We start from the raw sequence: 15,776 nt of genomic DNA, 5'->3' as shown, positions 1-15,776 counted from the left end.
TAAAACCAACACTATAAATGGATAATCCAAATCCATTTAATTATGGATTATATGGATGGATAAATGGATTTTAATCCAAATTGCCACCTCTAGCTATACTATATGCCATCACAATCATTTCAAGACAACAAAAGGAATATCAATCTCCTTTGCCATATTGATGTAGTCTCTTATAACTGGCATGTGTAATCATTAAATTCGTTCTTGAACTATTTTTGAACTTTTTCAACACATTCTAATTCATTCAAAACTACTTGTAAAATCTCTTAACATATATGTTATATCAAGTTAATTTCCTTTTTTTTTTTTTTTTATAAAAGTGTGAGAACTCATAAGTTATCTAGGTGTATCTCTATCCAAACTCCTGATAAATGTCTTTTTTATGAAATTCTTTCAACATGGAAAAAGCTTTGACATAATTGCGAAAGCTCGACTGAAAAAACAAAACAAAATTATTTGAATTTTTTTTTTCTCAAATAGATCAAAATCAATTATTTCTCCCAAAGTTCCCTTCTCAAATCTCTTTTATAAACCTGATCGAGTGACAAAACGTTGCCATTGTAGGTACAAAGTTAAAAACAATGAAACGTGTATATTATAATCTTTTCAGTCACTGTGTTTGATGACCAAATGGATGGCAGAGAAATCTTCGCAGCAAAATATTCATGAATGACCAAATCCGTAGTTTAATAATTTTAGATCATAATATCCTTTAAAATAACACACAATTAGTTGTCCTATCACATTTACTTTTGTTCAAATTCTTTTGTTTCGGACTCTTATCACATTATTTTAATTCCAAAGTTAAGAAACCGGTTCCATTGCTTACAGCAGCAAAACATTATCATCAGAACAAATCAATCCAAGAACTGTTCACTCCTTTCTGAGAAGCCAACAAACAGAAGCATAGGCGACAACAATAGTTTAAGCGTGCTTGTTTTCTGCTAAGTATCTCTATGGGTCAAAAAAGAAAATAAAGGCGGAAAAGATGGCAACGACTTGAAGCTCCTCATAGTTTCTTGCTTCTAGACAAATTATGTCGTTCTCGTTTTCTTTCTTGATCCCAGTATCTTTCTCATGATTCTTTCCATTGAATATTTTGGCAAAACTTTGGGAAAGTTAGCTACCGAATAACCACTTTTCTTAAAAGTTAAAACCTAATTCAGCAATACAGGTATATGTAAAAGGAATTATTTATTGATAGCTTAACTGTGACTTGTGGTTGTGGATATGCATCACTACTCACTAGCTACATGAGGAAATGAAGAGCACGCTTTCGCGGTCTTCATCTAAATATATGTCTAATTTTCAGTAATCTACTTTTTGCTGTTTCAAAGTCATAAAGCTTTTCGATCTATTAAGGTCAATTGGTGGATATTATAACTTTTTTTTTTTTTGAGAAGATTTTGTCTAGAAAGTTATTGTGAGAAGTTCATTATCCAACACCACTCTGGTGGATAGATGACTATGTGATTTAACTTTTTATTGGTCAATTGTGCTTATCTTCGTTTTTAGTAATTCCAATTGTTGACCCTAGGAATGATTAACAGTGAAGAACGCATGTAAAACAAGGGGACTAATCGATCTAGAATCCATCGGCTCTTTGGATGTCGTTTCAATTTTAATCAAATCCAGAACAAGTTGAAACCGAAGAGGTTTTGGTTTTGGAGAGATCATATTGGTACGGGAAAATCGTTCAACATATCTTTCATATTTTGCTAAATAAATTTTTTCGCCATTCACTTTTAAAATAGTAATTTCATATCACTTACAAATTCAAATTAGTAAAATTTGGTTTCAATCTAAATTTTTGAACATTTTTTAACTTGAAAATCAATATGTGACCTAAACACAAATATTTTTTATATACAAAAAGGTTAGATTCTACTATTTTAATAGCAAAAATAAATATAAATTTGGTTTGATCCCACTTTTTTAGGGAAAAAATGAATATAGTTTAGATCAAATCTTACTTTTTTAGGGGCAAATTTGAATATGAATTAGGCTATTTGTTTAATTATAAATGGGATCTGATCTTTTTACGCCCTAAAAAAATGATCATGTTTGAATCACATGATAGATTTAGAGAAACGTTCGAAAACCTAGATTAGGGCCAAATTTTACCGACTTAATTTTGTAAAGGATGTAAAGTAACTATTTTAAAAGTAAAGGATGAAAAAATTTATTTGATAAAATATGAAGGACGTGTTAACTGATTTTCGCTATTGGTATTAATCCCTTATTATTACTTATATGACTAGGGGACCGCCAGCCCACAACACGGGTGTTTTGACTTGTGGGTTGGTTTTTGTGTATTAACTTCTAGATGCTGGTGGCTATAAGTGTAGTTGTATGAGTTGTAGTGCATTACAAAATATGTATGTGTGAAAGGGCTTGTAGGAAATTATAAATTTTAGCCATGAAAACAGAAGAATGAGCTTGGTATAATAAGCTCATTACAATGAGAAAAATTGCAATAAGTGTAGTTGCAGCAAAAGAAACAAGCAAATTTCCAACACTCACAATAAGGACACCAGAAAATTTCCAACACCAGCAAATTTCCCCATCATGGGTTGAAATGGAGGTCCAACAAATTTCTCAACTGCTTTACGTCTCTTATAATGTTGTGGTTGTTTTTCACTAATTTTTTCTTTTTACTCAATGGATAACGAACCATATCTCTGCCTTGATCTTTCATTGCGAAATTGTTTTTTAGTAATAAATTTATCGTTACATCCAACCATCCTAAATATCAGTGCAAATGAGGTTAATTTTGCATCTGCTATCATAACGGTGGCAAACATAGGAATGCCTAATAGTTTACATCAGTTTTAACCAACAACAACTCAATTCCAATAAATAAGAGCAACTGCAAAACGATGATGGTAAATTAAATACTGAAAGCAAAACTTTTGTCAAGGCCACCATCAAAGCATTAAAGTTTGGTGGGGTGGGAGATAAGGGTTTACCATCAAAGCACCAAATCTTGCCTTCCACCAATTGCCACATTAAAAATGGCTTTGCTTAAAAAAATTCAGATGGGTGCGTAGTACACTTGTTTGATTTGGTGTGGTTTAGTCTCCTCTGAGTTACTCTTAGGCCCCCTTAGATCCACCCTCTCCCCCTATTATAGGATGGATTAGATTATACAATAGTTATCATTTCTGGAAAAAAAAAAAAAAAAAAGTAGGCTAAACCAAGCATTTAAATTAATAAAGCACAATAAGCAGAGATAGCTATACAAACAGTCACACTATTGGGCAAAGAATCCTATACAAGGTGTTAACAATATACAATTGGCATGCCACCTTTTGTTTTGTGGAGTGAAGATTCAGAGCTTACCTTCACCAAAAATCCCTAAATGCAGACCACTTTTTTCTCGCTGCTCAGCCGACTACAAAAGTAAAATTGACAATTCACAAATATAGTTAGCAAATATTAAAAAATTCCCCATGCACAGTAACGCGTCTAATATACTTCCTACACATAAAAAATGGTGAAATTGCAGCAGGAAGTGAATATACCTTTCTAAACAAAAGAGCAAACGGACCACAAATATGTGAGCCAAGATTCTTTAATATGTATAGAATTTCCATTGCCGCCCAAAAGTATTGCAATAATATTTGTATTGACCGCAAATGATGCTTCACTTGTTGCGGTTACACTATTCATCGGTTACACAAGTGATTTTTCAATTACCGTCCATTAAAGCTCTCTCCAACAAAGCTTTATCACTCTTATGTCAAATTTAAGCCATTAAGTTCATTATTTAAAAGCTATGTGCCCCTTTCAGAGGGCATTATAGGCAACCAACATTGGCAAAAGTATTACCATGTTGTATGTTAGGCTTCACCATTTTCTCCTTACTTTCCTCTGACCAAAATAACCCCTATAGAGAATAATGCTCATTTCCCAACCGTCTGTGATCACAACCTAGCCAAAAGGGCAACATAGAGAGTACACTATTATTACAACATCAACCAGCTTGTACTCTTTGCACAAAATCCGCCATGTCATTTTTTCACTCCCTAAAATACCCCTCCACAAGACAGATGAAAAATTCCCAAGAGTCAGATGCTAACTGCTTTTTATATATGTATAGGAGATTTATAAGCATAATGCTCATTAAGAAGTAAAACAGAAGGATAGATAAGTTATTGTTAGTTACATGTATTTACTTCAGTTCGTACAATTTTTCCGGTTCTTGAAAATTGAAAAGCAAATTATCAAACATTCTAACTGAGAATTATAGTTTGCCAAAATTGTGAAGTATTCTTCTACTTAAAGTTTTTCTGCAACCAAGAAAACTATTAATGTCTTCACACTTCCTTGTCATTTAAAGGGAGAGAATCGGAGACCTTTCAAATGCGTTATAATTTGATGCTCCTAAACAGAGTAACACCTTTCATATGCGTTATAATTTGATGCAACTTGCTTATACACTGTGTAATTCACCAAGTTTTCAAATATGTCCCTAATAGTTTTAACTTTGACAAACAAAAACAAGAGGATATTATTATGAAAGTGAGAAATAGGCAAAGAATAGCTTTGCAATTAATTTTTTGTTCTTTTACTAAATAGGAGCACCTATAATCTAGATCTAACTGCGGGGAAGGGAACCTAAGTGAGTTATATGAGATTTTTTTTTTTTTTTTTTTGAATATTAGATGTGAGGTTTGAAGGCTCGACTTACAATCTGGTCGATTTTATTACCTTAACAACTTGATTTGCAAATAACTAATGGTATATAAAATTTATTATATTATTCTTTCAACTAACATGCACATCGCCTAAACTCCTTAACTATTCTTTTTCTTCTCGAAATAAAAAACTTTAGGAATTAAATTTTCTTTTATTCCAAATTTAAAATAATAACAGACGAGGCTTTGACCTGTAGTTAAGTCTGAGGTCCCGTTTTGCACTTAAATCTCTCTAATGTGAGTTTCTTTTGATCATATGTTAGTATTCATCTCATTTTATGTGGATTAGCTCTCAATATTATTAAGTTGCGATCCTCTCAAGATTATTACTGCCTGCAAATGATGAAGATTGTGTTTGGATATACAGGAAATTATTTGAAATAATTGTTATAATTTTCTTATAATATGACGTACGTAAAATAAAAAGATAATTAAAAAAATAAAAGTTGAATTGAAAACTACGCTTACAACCGTAAACAAAATAATATTGGCATTTTAATGCAGAAATTACGAAAAATCGCAATCATTCCCCAAACAGTAGGTAGATGAGGGGCGCATTGACACAGACAAACAGGCCTGACTGCTGACGGTTGACGAGCAACGCGACAAATAAATTGAAAAATTGTTAAAAATGATCAGACACGATTACTGACAAATGGCGGAAGCTCCCAAAAACGACGCCGCAAAGTAATCGGATTAGGTGAGGGCCGGGAGAGCATGTGACGCTAGCAGAGAGAGCATTTTCTGCATAGCCCCTAATATCGATCGCCATTCTGTTTTGTGTTGTATTCAAGTATTCTATTATTCCTAAACCATTTGGTAAGTGAGTACACGTGAGCACATTTCACATGGACTTAAAAGTCTAAACCACAACTTTAGTTGTCATTTCTTAGTGCTCAATCTTCTAGATGCTTTGCCTAATCCTCAACTTTCATGTTATGAGTTTATTTATTGCATGTGTGCATGATTCTTTTGAGCCCATGACAACCTTTTACTTTCTTTTACCAAACAATCTTTATTATTATTATAATTATTTTTATGGTTTTTGGTTACATGCAGGCCGTAGGGAATATGTTAGCTTTCTAGACAGACAAATGGATACAACCCAAAAATTGCTATACATTTGTTTTAAACACCCTTCAGACTATTTTCCACGTCTTTTTCACCCCCAATTATCAAGTACAATATTTGAATCTTCAATCTGAAAGAAGAAAAAACATTAAAAATTCTTCTCTGACCATTGATACGATTCCAGTGGTTAAACCATTGAACCAGCTCCAGTGGTTAAATCGTTATACTTTTTTCTACACATATAATTTGACATTGCTCAATCCCAAATATTTCATCTTAATTATAGCATTCATATTTCTAGTTTTCTTTCCCTTGTGATTTTACCTGGGGGATGGGTATTGGAAAGGTAGGAGCTGCAACATCAACTTTACATTAAAAATGGTTCAGCAATAGCAGTTGTTTTTTTTTTTTTTTTTTTGCCCCGTGGGGAAAGGCAGCAATAGCAGTTTCTTGATTTTGTACGTATAGACAGATAAGACTGAGTGGTATAATCTTTTTGTTTTTAAAGGTAAAATAACTTCATTGATAAGTTGGATAGTTGTTAATCTAACAATTCTAGTAGCAATTAATTTGTTAATTTGAAGAAAATGCTCATCCAATGCAGTGATCATCGTAATTCGTATAGTATATTTAAGTTGATGGTATTTAAAACTTATTGCTATATGCCCTATCCCTATTAACGTATTAATTGAACAAGTGTACATACACATCAACCCTTACTTGCCAAATTAATACCAAACATATATAAAAACAATCCAAAAACGTATAGCTACATTTGTAATATTTGCTGCATATACCCACATCTATACTATGTAAACGTACGGACTGGATTGGTTGATCGAGTAACTCAAAAAAATTGGAGGGCTACAATAGTTCGGCGCTAGGGCTTTGGTAATTGCATTTATAAATGCATGCAGAAACCGACAAACTCAAGAAATTCTCTTGACAGGCAAAATTATGGTCTCAAATAGAAGTAGCAAAATGGATTCATATCCACCAATCCATCCATATGAACCAACCTTAAATGGATTTGGATGATCCATATAAATTCAATGGTTTTAAATGAATAACCATTTAAATCCAATTATGTTGGTGGATTTAAATGGATTATCCATATTATCCATATACATCCACATAACTTAAAAAACAGAAAACACATTTATAAAAAAGTGGGATAGAATCTTATGGGACCATCTATTCTTTTCTTCATAACTTCCTCATATGTCAAATTAATTTTGTGAGATCACCTATTCTTTCCTTTATAACTTTCTCATATGCCAAGTTGCCAATAACATTAATTGCATTTTATTTGCTTCTAGTTCCTAGACTTCTTCCATCCTTTTCAAAATTATATTTTAGTCTTTACTCTTGTTTTTTTAATTAAACTCTCATGTAGTAATGATTGCAAACATTTACATCCTTAAGTAAAGAAAAAGCGAGAATGCATCATGCAATGTCAAAATAATTTTTATTTTTTAATTCTTTTATTATAAAAATAATTTTTCTAACGAGTGTCCCCGCAACATTGGTTAAGATACGTAAATGATACCTTTTTTTTTTTTTTTTTTTTTTCCAAATCCTCATACTTGCAATCCCTCTCCCCTTATCACCCAACCCAATTATCCAAAAACAAAAGACACCTAATTTACTATGTAATATAAGGTAGCTTGTATATCAATGGTATAATAAGGAGTTTCATACATTTTTAGGTACTACGTGCACATGTGATGAAAATATTGTACTTGTCAAATAATATAAGGTTTCTTATTAGAACTCCACTTTTATTCAAGACATCCCTCTTGAACAGGAATGCAAAAAATTGGAAACGTAATCTTCTTTTCACTGTAAAGCCGTATTCAATTCATCCAAAAGTTATAAAAATGTAGCCAAGTTCTTAATTGTTCATTACTTTACAAAATGATACTTAAAGTAATGATGAAAGGTTAAATTGACCACAACAATTAAATTTTCTTGGAACTAAACTAATTTTATGAAGAACTGAAATAGAGTAGTAGTACAAGCATTTGTTATTACCAAAAGGTTTTAGGTAATTTAAGGATAGAACTTTGGAGATTTGTAGTTTTTGGAAAAAAAACATTTGGATCTTAAATTTAGGATTAATTGGGAGAGTAAATGGATAAATGGATGGATCATGGTTTACACTATCCATTTAAATGACATTCATTTAGATTCATTTATTAAATGGCTTTAATTGGATTGGATCAATTTGATCCACTATCCATTTAACTAAAACCATTTATCATCCATATATCCATTTTGCCACTTCTAGTCTCAAAACAACTAAGTTTAATTTAATACACATATTAAGCATCACGCTATATATGCTTTTAGTCACTTTAATTTAGTTGTAAGGTTGTCAACCCAGAAAGTACATGTTTGTACAACATTGAGTAGTTAATTTGGTGAAGGACTTGTCAAGCATTTATTTGAAAACTAATATTTTTTTTAAGGTATTTGAAAACTAATATTAGAGGAGCACATCTGAGAAAACTAAGAGTAATCACCAACTTTGAACAAGGAATGTGTCATATTGGATTTTCAAATATATTCCACATTTATGTTAAGGTACTGAAAATATACATCATACCCTCTTAAACTCCACATTCACAAAACAAACCTTATCTTTTGGATTAAATCCATTTAACGATTGCTCGTTAGGCACTTGTTGAAGGAGAGTTCAGGTATCAATATTTTTTAAAAAGTAAAAAAATCAATAGAAAAATAAGCACATAAACATAAAGTAGCGTTATAATTGTTAGGAACATGGTAGGTTGGATTCATTTAGATGTATTTAATGCAATTAGCATAATCATAAAACTTTTTCAAAGCATTAATTTCTTAGGAGGAGAAATGTTAAACGATCGAAGATGTATAACATTCAGCATCAACCTCTTCTTGAAAAAAAAAAAAGAAAAAGAAAAGGCAACGTTTGGCCGGCTAAAACTCATAATTTATGCTCCATTTAGTATTGGAATCAATCCCCTGTACAAATCCAGTGTTAGTTGCACATGATTTCCTTTCTTTTCTCTGACCCGCCACCACATCGCTACCACCGCCACCAGCCAAATTTAACAATTAAACCAACTGTTTTTCTTTATAGTTCCTTTCTCTTTCCCTTGCACATTATTATCTTAATCACATATTTGGTTACCTACCCTCCAAACATGTCACATGCTTTTCCTTGCTTTTTCTCTATGTGCTTTTCCCTCTACACATACACACACGCAAAGTACACAAACAAACAAAGAAACCATCCCAAAACAACACAATAATATGTACTATATAGTCATAGTGTGTGTGTGTGTGTGTTTTTGTGGCTGGTTATTATTATTTAGTTACCCTATTTAAGGTTCCCACTAAAATATATACTAGACTAAGCTCATATCGTTGCATCTAGTCTTTCAGTCTCAAACAATCATAACATGGTATGATTTGTTTACTTGGTGCTGTTTAGTGCCTATTGGTGGAGGAAGAACCGCCATTCTTTGTGGAACTAATACAAGCTCTAGACACCATAGGGCTGCTAATCATTCATTCACATATTTCTCAAATCCATGTAATTAGATTGTGGGTTTGGAGCGGAAGTTGCAAATTATCTGTTTCCCAAGGCAAATATCTGTATTTATATTCCATATATATGTGCTTTTTTTTTTTATAAATTTCTTTTTTACTTTAAAAATAAATAAACTTGTGACTAGATTTCCTAAGTTTCTTGAAGATTAATCATTTACAGCTAGCTGCATCTTCGGCCGCATATACAATATTGAAGGTTCAGAATTTATGTGAAATGTCAACTGGACACAAATAAAGAATTCTATCTTCCAAGCAACCATCAGAATGGAAAAAGCACGCATCTAATGCTGGTTGCTGTCTGTATCCAATTAAACCAAAGCTCCCCCACCTAGCTCGAACCAACCCAAAAAAAAAAAAAAAAAAGAGAAAAAAAAGAACCAAACAAGCAAAAAAGAAAAGAAAAGGATATCAACAATTTTTCCAATTCGACTTTGCAGAAATTAGAAGAATGCATGAAGTAGCAAGTAATTTATAATTGTGTATTCTAAAATGTGATGGATGTAAGAGAGCATTTGACTTCTACTATGTTTTAGTTGGTTGAAGATATATCAGCGTCATGTTATATGATAAAGAATTCAAGGGTCAATCATAGATCTCAGTGGACGTCCTAATCCCGATTTTCCTTCCCAACCTTTTGCTCCAAACTTATCACTTTCAAAACCGGTTATGCATATCCGAAGAAATAACGAATAACTGAACTAAGTTGGGAAAATTCTTAAAAAATTTCCATTTTTTATAGCTACGTATTGAAGGTTTAAATAGACTGATTAGAAACTAAATTCTTGTGCACAATTCACATGGACAACTTGAATAATAGAGATCAAAGATTGCCAATGCAAAGCCTACAACAATCCGGTGTTCACCCAACTAGTTTCACCCAACTATATAGTGGTAAGCAAATAGTAATAGAAATGCATGCTTTTAATTAGATTTCTTTTGGTATATTTCCTGAATAAGTTTTTTTTTTGAGTTTTTGTAACCATCATTTTGATTTCGCAAACATTATATTTTAAGAGGCTAAAATTACTTATGTTACCAAAAAAAAAAAAAAAAAGAAGCAATCGAAATGGGGATGCTGACTAGTCCGGTGGTGATTTAATCCCTCCGAATTATCCCAGAATTTCTTTGGGTCTTTTTTTATAAGGCTCCTTATAGTGCAGGAAGCTATCATATCGAAAAAAAAAAAAAAAAAAATGGGGATGCTGACTCAAGCTAGACCAAACTTCTTTCACAAGTAAAGTAGTAAACAACTGCAAAAATACAATACACTTTTTACTTTTTATTCGTGTCGACGGTTTTTGATGGACCTTGGTTCTGGAATTTTATTGAACGGTGGTGGCGAGAAATTCGGTTGAGATTAGATTTGGTTAGGTCAAAAGCTGTCACGATATGTTTTTTCATAAAGCAAAAAAGATACAATACACACGCATAGCTCTCTAGTGTGTGCTGTGTGTGAGAATGATACTGAGCTAGTCAACATATTCCAAAACCCCAAACCCCAAAAAAAAAAAAAAAGGGACCCTTTTGCTATCTAAATTAATAGCTTCCATCGCGTTAAAACAAAGAACCACAAATATGAGACTATTTGCATGGTGATTTCCAGCTCAACAATCCATTCCTCCTTTGAATTTGAGCATCAAATGAGTCATTTTTCATGGTGCTTCGTTGGTGCCACGTGATTATTTACACCATAAATGATACCGTGTGCTCTTTACACACGGAATTTTACAGAAGACCAACCACTTCTGATCAGATTAATTGTACTTGAAAGTCAATGACTTCAAAGAAATATACATGAATATTTAATTTTTAGAATCAATTATTAAATTCCGAAAAATTTGAAATTGTTTCATTACGAAACTAAATAGTCCATATATGCAGATTGCAGACACCCTAGGCTGTGTGTCAAGTCCATTTCCCATAACCGTTTCACATAATTAATCAATTATTACATTGACTTTGCTACATGGTCCGTCATTAGATAAACACAACTCCAATTTGAATCAACACAAAATGGGCATGTGACACAATAATGATGGACGGCTACATAATTTTCTATCCTAATCTTGCTTTAAACACTTTTTTTTTTTTTCTTTTCGTGTCCCTTTCGACAAAAACTGAGAAGTTGTCCATACATATGAAAATCCAACTCGAAATCACAGCCTTGTTTGGCAAATAAATTTTTTGTCAAGTTTGTTTGTTACAAGTTTTTAAAAAATTTTAGCTATAATAACTTCAAAATATTTCTCAAAAATTTTAAACTATACACTTCAAAATATTAAAAAAAAAACACATTTCAAAAATTTTTTTAAAAACTTCTACAGTAAAATTTTAGACAAACACCCAAAAAACTCACTTACCAAACGGAGCCCATTTGGCTTGAAATTGAACGTTTCCTTTTATCAACCATTGACCTAAACCACACTTTGAGTTTGATTTCTTGGTATGAGAGGTCCATTTCAATCAAAAAGTGCCTCAGTGTGCAAACATAAGACACGGGATACACATTATTATGCAAACAGTCATGCATGACTTTGATTTTTTTGTTTGCATCCTAGTTAGAAAAAATCAACTAAAAACACTTCAAAATGGAATTCTTGCTCCTACTTTGTTTCAAAACAGGAAAAAAGTAAGCAAAGATTATTCCAGCAAGTAAATTTGTTCCTGAGATTTTGGCTTTCTTCTTTTCTTTTCTTTTTTGGATTTTTTTTTTAATCTTGGTAAATTTGGGTTTGGCAAATATTACATTTGTCGCCACTGGGACTGATTACATTCGGTTGGAGAAAGGTACTAACTCCTAACTACTTAGTACCAATACCCAAAAGGAAAATTTGTTTCAGGAATTTAAAAAACAAAAAAAAAAACCTATTAGTATTATCTAACCCTGAAATCTATCTTCGATCTTCAATGATATCTGTAATGCCATATCACAATTTCTACATAACTGACCACTCTTATACCCCAGTTGCCAGCACAAACAAACTGGCTTTCCCGTCGCTGTTGCGGCGGCGGCGACGGCGGCGGCACCTTGTGTCAGCTGTTGTGGTGGTGCTGCCGCGGCCCAGAAACCTTGAGAAACCTTAGATTCAGCAGAACTTGAAAAGGAGCTAATACTAGATTTGGGCTGTGGAAGTCCAATAGATAGCTCAAGATCAAGCATCACTGATGGGGTGGTGGCTTGATCTTCCAGTAGAAGTGGTCCCTGTGGTGCCTGACTCTCCTCTGTTGTACCGCTACTACATTTTGTATCTTCGGCTGATGAGTGATCTGTTGTCAGCTTAAACTTGCTGCTTCCATGATCATTCATGAAACCATTTTTGTTATCCAATGGCAATGCTGAACTTCTGAAGTCTAGGCAAATGTTTTTGGCTGTTTTCGAGGCGTCAGTATTGGTGGTCGTGGGCGTGACTGTAGTTGTCGTGGTGGCCGTGCCACCATTAAGAGGGCGGTGCGTTTGGGGGTCAATGCCACGGCTAATGAGCTTGCGTTTAATGTGTGTGTTCCAGTAATTCTTGATCTCATTGTCTGTTCGTCCGGGCAATCTTCCTGCTATTAGAGACCATCTGGAAACAAAAAAGAAAAAAAGAAAAAATTCCATCAAAATTAGATAAATACAAAAATATTTCAACAAGTAGTGTCAATGATTTTGGTATCGTACTTTACATGAAATGTCCATTGATAAGCACTAGATTATTGCTTTCATGGAGAATATATATAGCTCCACAAGATAAGTTTATTAGAGATTCTAAGAAGGGAACAAACAATCTAATCAAACTCTCGAGCTATATTTTAACTTGCATGATAAAATTAGCCTAATTTTGTTTGTGTTCTCATGGCCCACGAGTGAATGTGTGATAAGAATCGAATATATTTTAATAGCTATTTTTTCCCCCACCATGCCATGGCCCCCTTTTTGCATTTCCCCGCCCCCTCCCCTTCTTTTGTGTTGGTAATAAACCATTCATTTATAGTTTTTAACATGTTTGGTAACTGCATTAAATGAGGAGCAAAATCTAACATGAGATGAGCTTGGGTAGGTTTAAACCACCGGGCCAAAGGCTGGTGGCCACCACCTAAGTGAATGGGGTGAGAGACAATCCCACAAAAAAATGTTATCTAAGTCATTTGTTTCTAAAAAAATTCAAGTGAATGTGTTGTGCACCCGTCTGATTCGGTGATGATTCAATCCCCTTCAAATTACTCCTGAATCTCTTTAGGTCCGTCCCTTTCCCGTAATATAGAATAGAATAAATTTATCGTACTTTGGAAAAAAAAAAAAAAAAAAGAGCTTGGGTAGGTTTAGCGGTTTAGTACTTTAGTTTCCCAAGAAAATGAGTACCTGCTTCCGCCACCTAACACAGGCAGGTCAAATATCTGTAGAAGTGAACACTAGCAGGTAAAATGTAAAATGTTCATATTTCTGGGACACTTAGGTTTCCCTTTTAATTTTTTTATGTGGTCCCAAATTCCAAGACGGTGGAAGGTGTGCCAGATTAGTACTTGACAAAATTCATGTACGACTGGTAGCAGTTTCTACCACTTGCCAAACTAAGCCCCCAAAAAAATAAATAAATAAAATCAAGATTTCTATCCATATAGTGCTATAAAAAGCAAATTTGAAAAGAACAAGACAAGAAACAGAATATTTACTTGTTTCCAAGAAGATTATGAAGCTTAATGATTATCTCATCTTCTTCTTCAGTGAAGTTTCCTCTCTTGAGATCAGGCCTAAGATAATTTATCCATCTTAGCCTACAACTCTTGCCACATCTAAGCAACCCTGAAAAAATGAACCAAACAACAATTAATATAAATTAAACACCCTTTGCGGAGTTACAAACAAAAACCCAACAAAATTTTTTTTTTTTTTTTTTTAAAAGAAGAAAGATAAAAAAAAAGGGAAATTCTGTGGAGCTGTACCTGCAGCTTTAGGGAGGGATCTCCAGCAGCCTTCACCATGAACACGAATATAGTTGATGAGACGCTGGTCTTCCTCTTTAGTCCATGCTCCTTTGTTGGTGTGAGCTTTCTCACAGCAAGGTGAACGTCCCATGAATGAATGATGGAATATTAACCTCTCTCTCTCTCTTTCTTTCTTTCTTTCTTGCTTTCCTAGAAGAAAAAGAAGAAGAAGAAGAAGAAGAAAGGCAGCGCTCAAAACATCAAAGAGAAAAAATGGATAAGTGCTAGTAAGCAGTAGCCCTTGTCTTTTCTCTCTATAATTGATGGAGATAACTACTCTGAAAACTCTCTAAGTCAAAAAGGAGAGGGAGAGAACTGTGGGGAAGCGGTGGGGGTACCCAACAAGTGGTAGTAACAAGTTTGATTGAGAGACGTTGGAAAAGAAGATGGATATGTATATATATGATAAAAGGCCCCAGGGAAGAAGCAAAAAAGAAAGGAAGAAAAGGATGGTATGAAGCCTATTGATGATGGAAGAAAAAGATAAGACAATTAATTAGCTTAAGGATTAGTTCAGCCAATACATTTGGTTGGTTTTCTTTTTTTTTTTTTTTTTGGTTAAAATTTTGGTTAATTTGTGATGAGATGATAATAGATTAAATAAAACTGCAAGAAAGAGCGGGGGAGATGGTAGGATATTTGACCAAGTTGGTGACAAAGACGAGTTGTTAGGAGATGGGGTTGGATTTGGTAGGTAGGTTTACTTTTTCGGTGAGTTGGCCTTGGTGCTGTGGGCTCTACTTTTTCTAGCTCTTTCTTTCTCTTTCTCTGTGCATTCATAAATAAAGCTCCGGACAGTTGCTTGTTTCTTCAATACTTCAACATCCCCACTTCAAAAATATTTTAAAACCACAAAAATCCCGCAACTGCCCACCAAAAGAAAAAAAGAAAAAGAAAAAGAAAAAGTGATGATCATAAGATATGAAAGTAGTGTTATATGATGCCACATGAGCTTAATGTGGGCTTGGAATGTATCCATCTGCCCATGTTTCGTTTGCATATGCATGCACATTGCTGCTGCTTTCTTCGCCTCATCTGATATTGATCCAAAACGCAATAAGATATTTATATTTTCTCTCTGATCATCACTCTTATCAGGACTCTTCAGCCATTCTTGAAAAGTTTGGATGAATGATTGAAGCGGATAGATATAGGTTCTTATCTGATTTGTAACGATTTCAGGTCACAATTGTTTGTAGTAGGATAGACTCTTCAGCATCGTTTTCTAATGTTATATCCTCTTTGGAGTTTGCTACGGATACGAGACATTCTTCCAAAAAATGATTGAGTTTTGCAGGGAATGAATTCTATTTTCTGTTTCTACAGTTCAAGCAATATATATGATGATGCGGCTGCCAAACTGTCCAAGAATAGTTGTTCGAGTCTATTCCTATATGTACCGAATTGTCTTGCATTGAATGCAAGCAGTACTTGGATTACTTAGCATAT

At 33.5% G+C, this 15,776-nt stretch overlaps 1 protein-coding gene across 1 annotated transcript; it reads right to left on the bottom strand.

Annotated features, from left to right (window-relative positions):
* Positions 1 to 12,005: 12,005 nt before the first annotated feature.
* LOC113715111 (transcription repressor MYB6-like) lies at positions 12,006 to 14,793 on the bottom strand. The gene is made up of 3 exons (XM_072069270.1): positions 14,286 to 14,793; positions 14,016 to 14,145; positions 12,006 to 12,928 (listed from the first exon to the last, which is right to left on the bottom strand). The coding sequence occupies exons 1-3, from the start codon at positions 14,416 to 14,418 to the stop codon at positions 12,244 to 12,246; spliced, it is 948 nt and encodes a 315-aa protein (XP_071925371.1). The 5' UTR covers positions 14,419 to 14,793; the 3' UTR covers positions 12,006 to 12,243.
* Positions 14,794 to 15,776: the final 983 nt, after the last annotated feature.

This window comes from Coffea arabica, chromosome 10c (assembly GCF_036785885.1).
Source record: "Coffea arabica cultivar ET-39 chromosome 10c, Coffea Arabica ET-39 HiFi, whole genome shotgun sequence".
Classification (NCBI taxonomy): Eukaryota; Viridiplantae; Streptophyta; class Magnoliopsida; order Gentianales; family Rubiaceae; genus Coffea; species Coffea arabica.
Note: the sequence above shows the minus strand (reverse complement) of the source record. Positions and strands in the feature narration are given on the sequence as shown.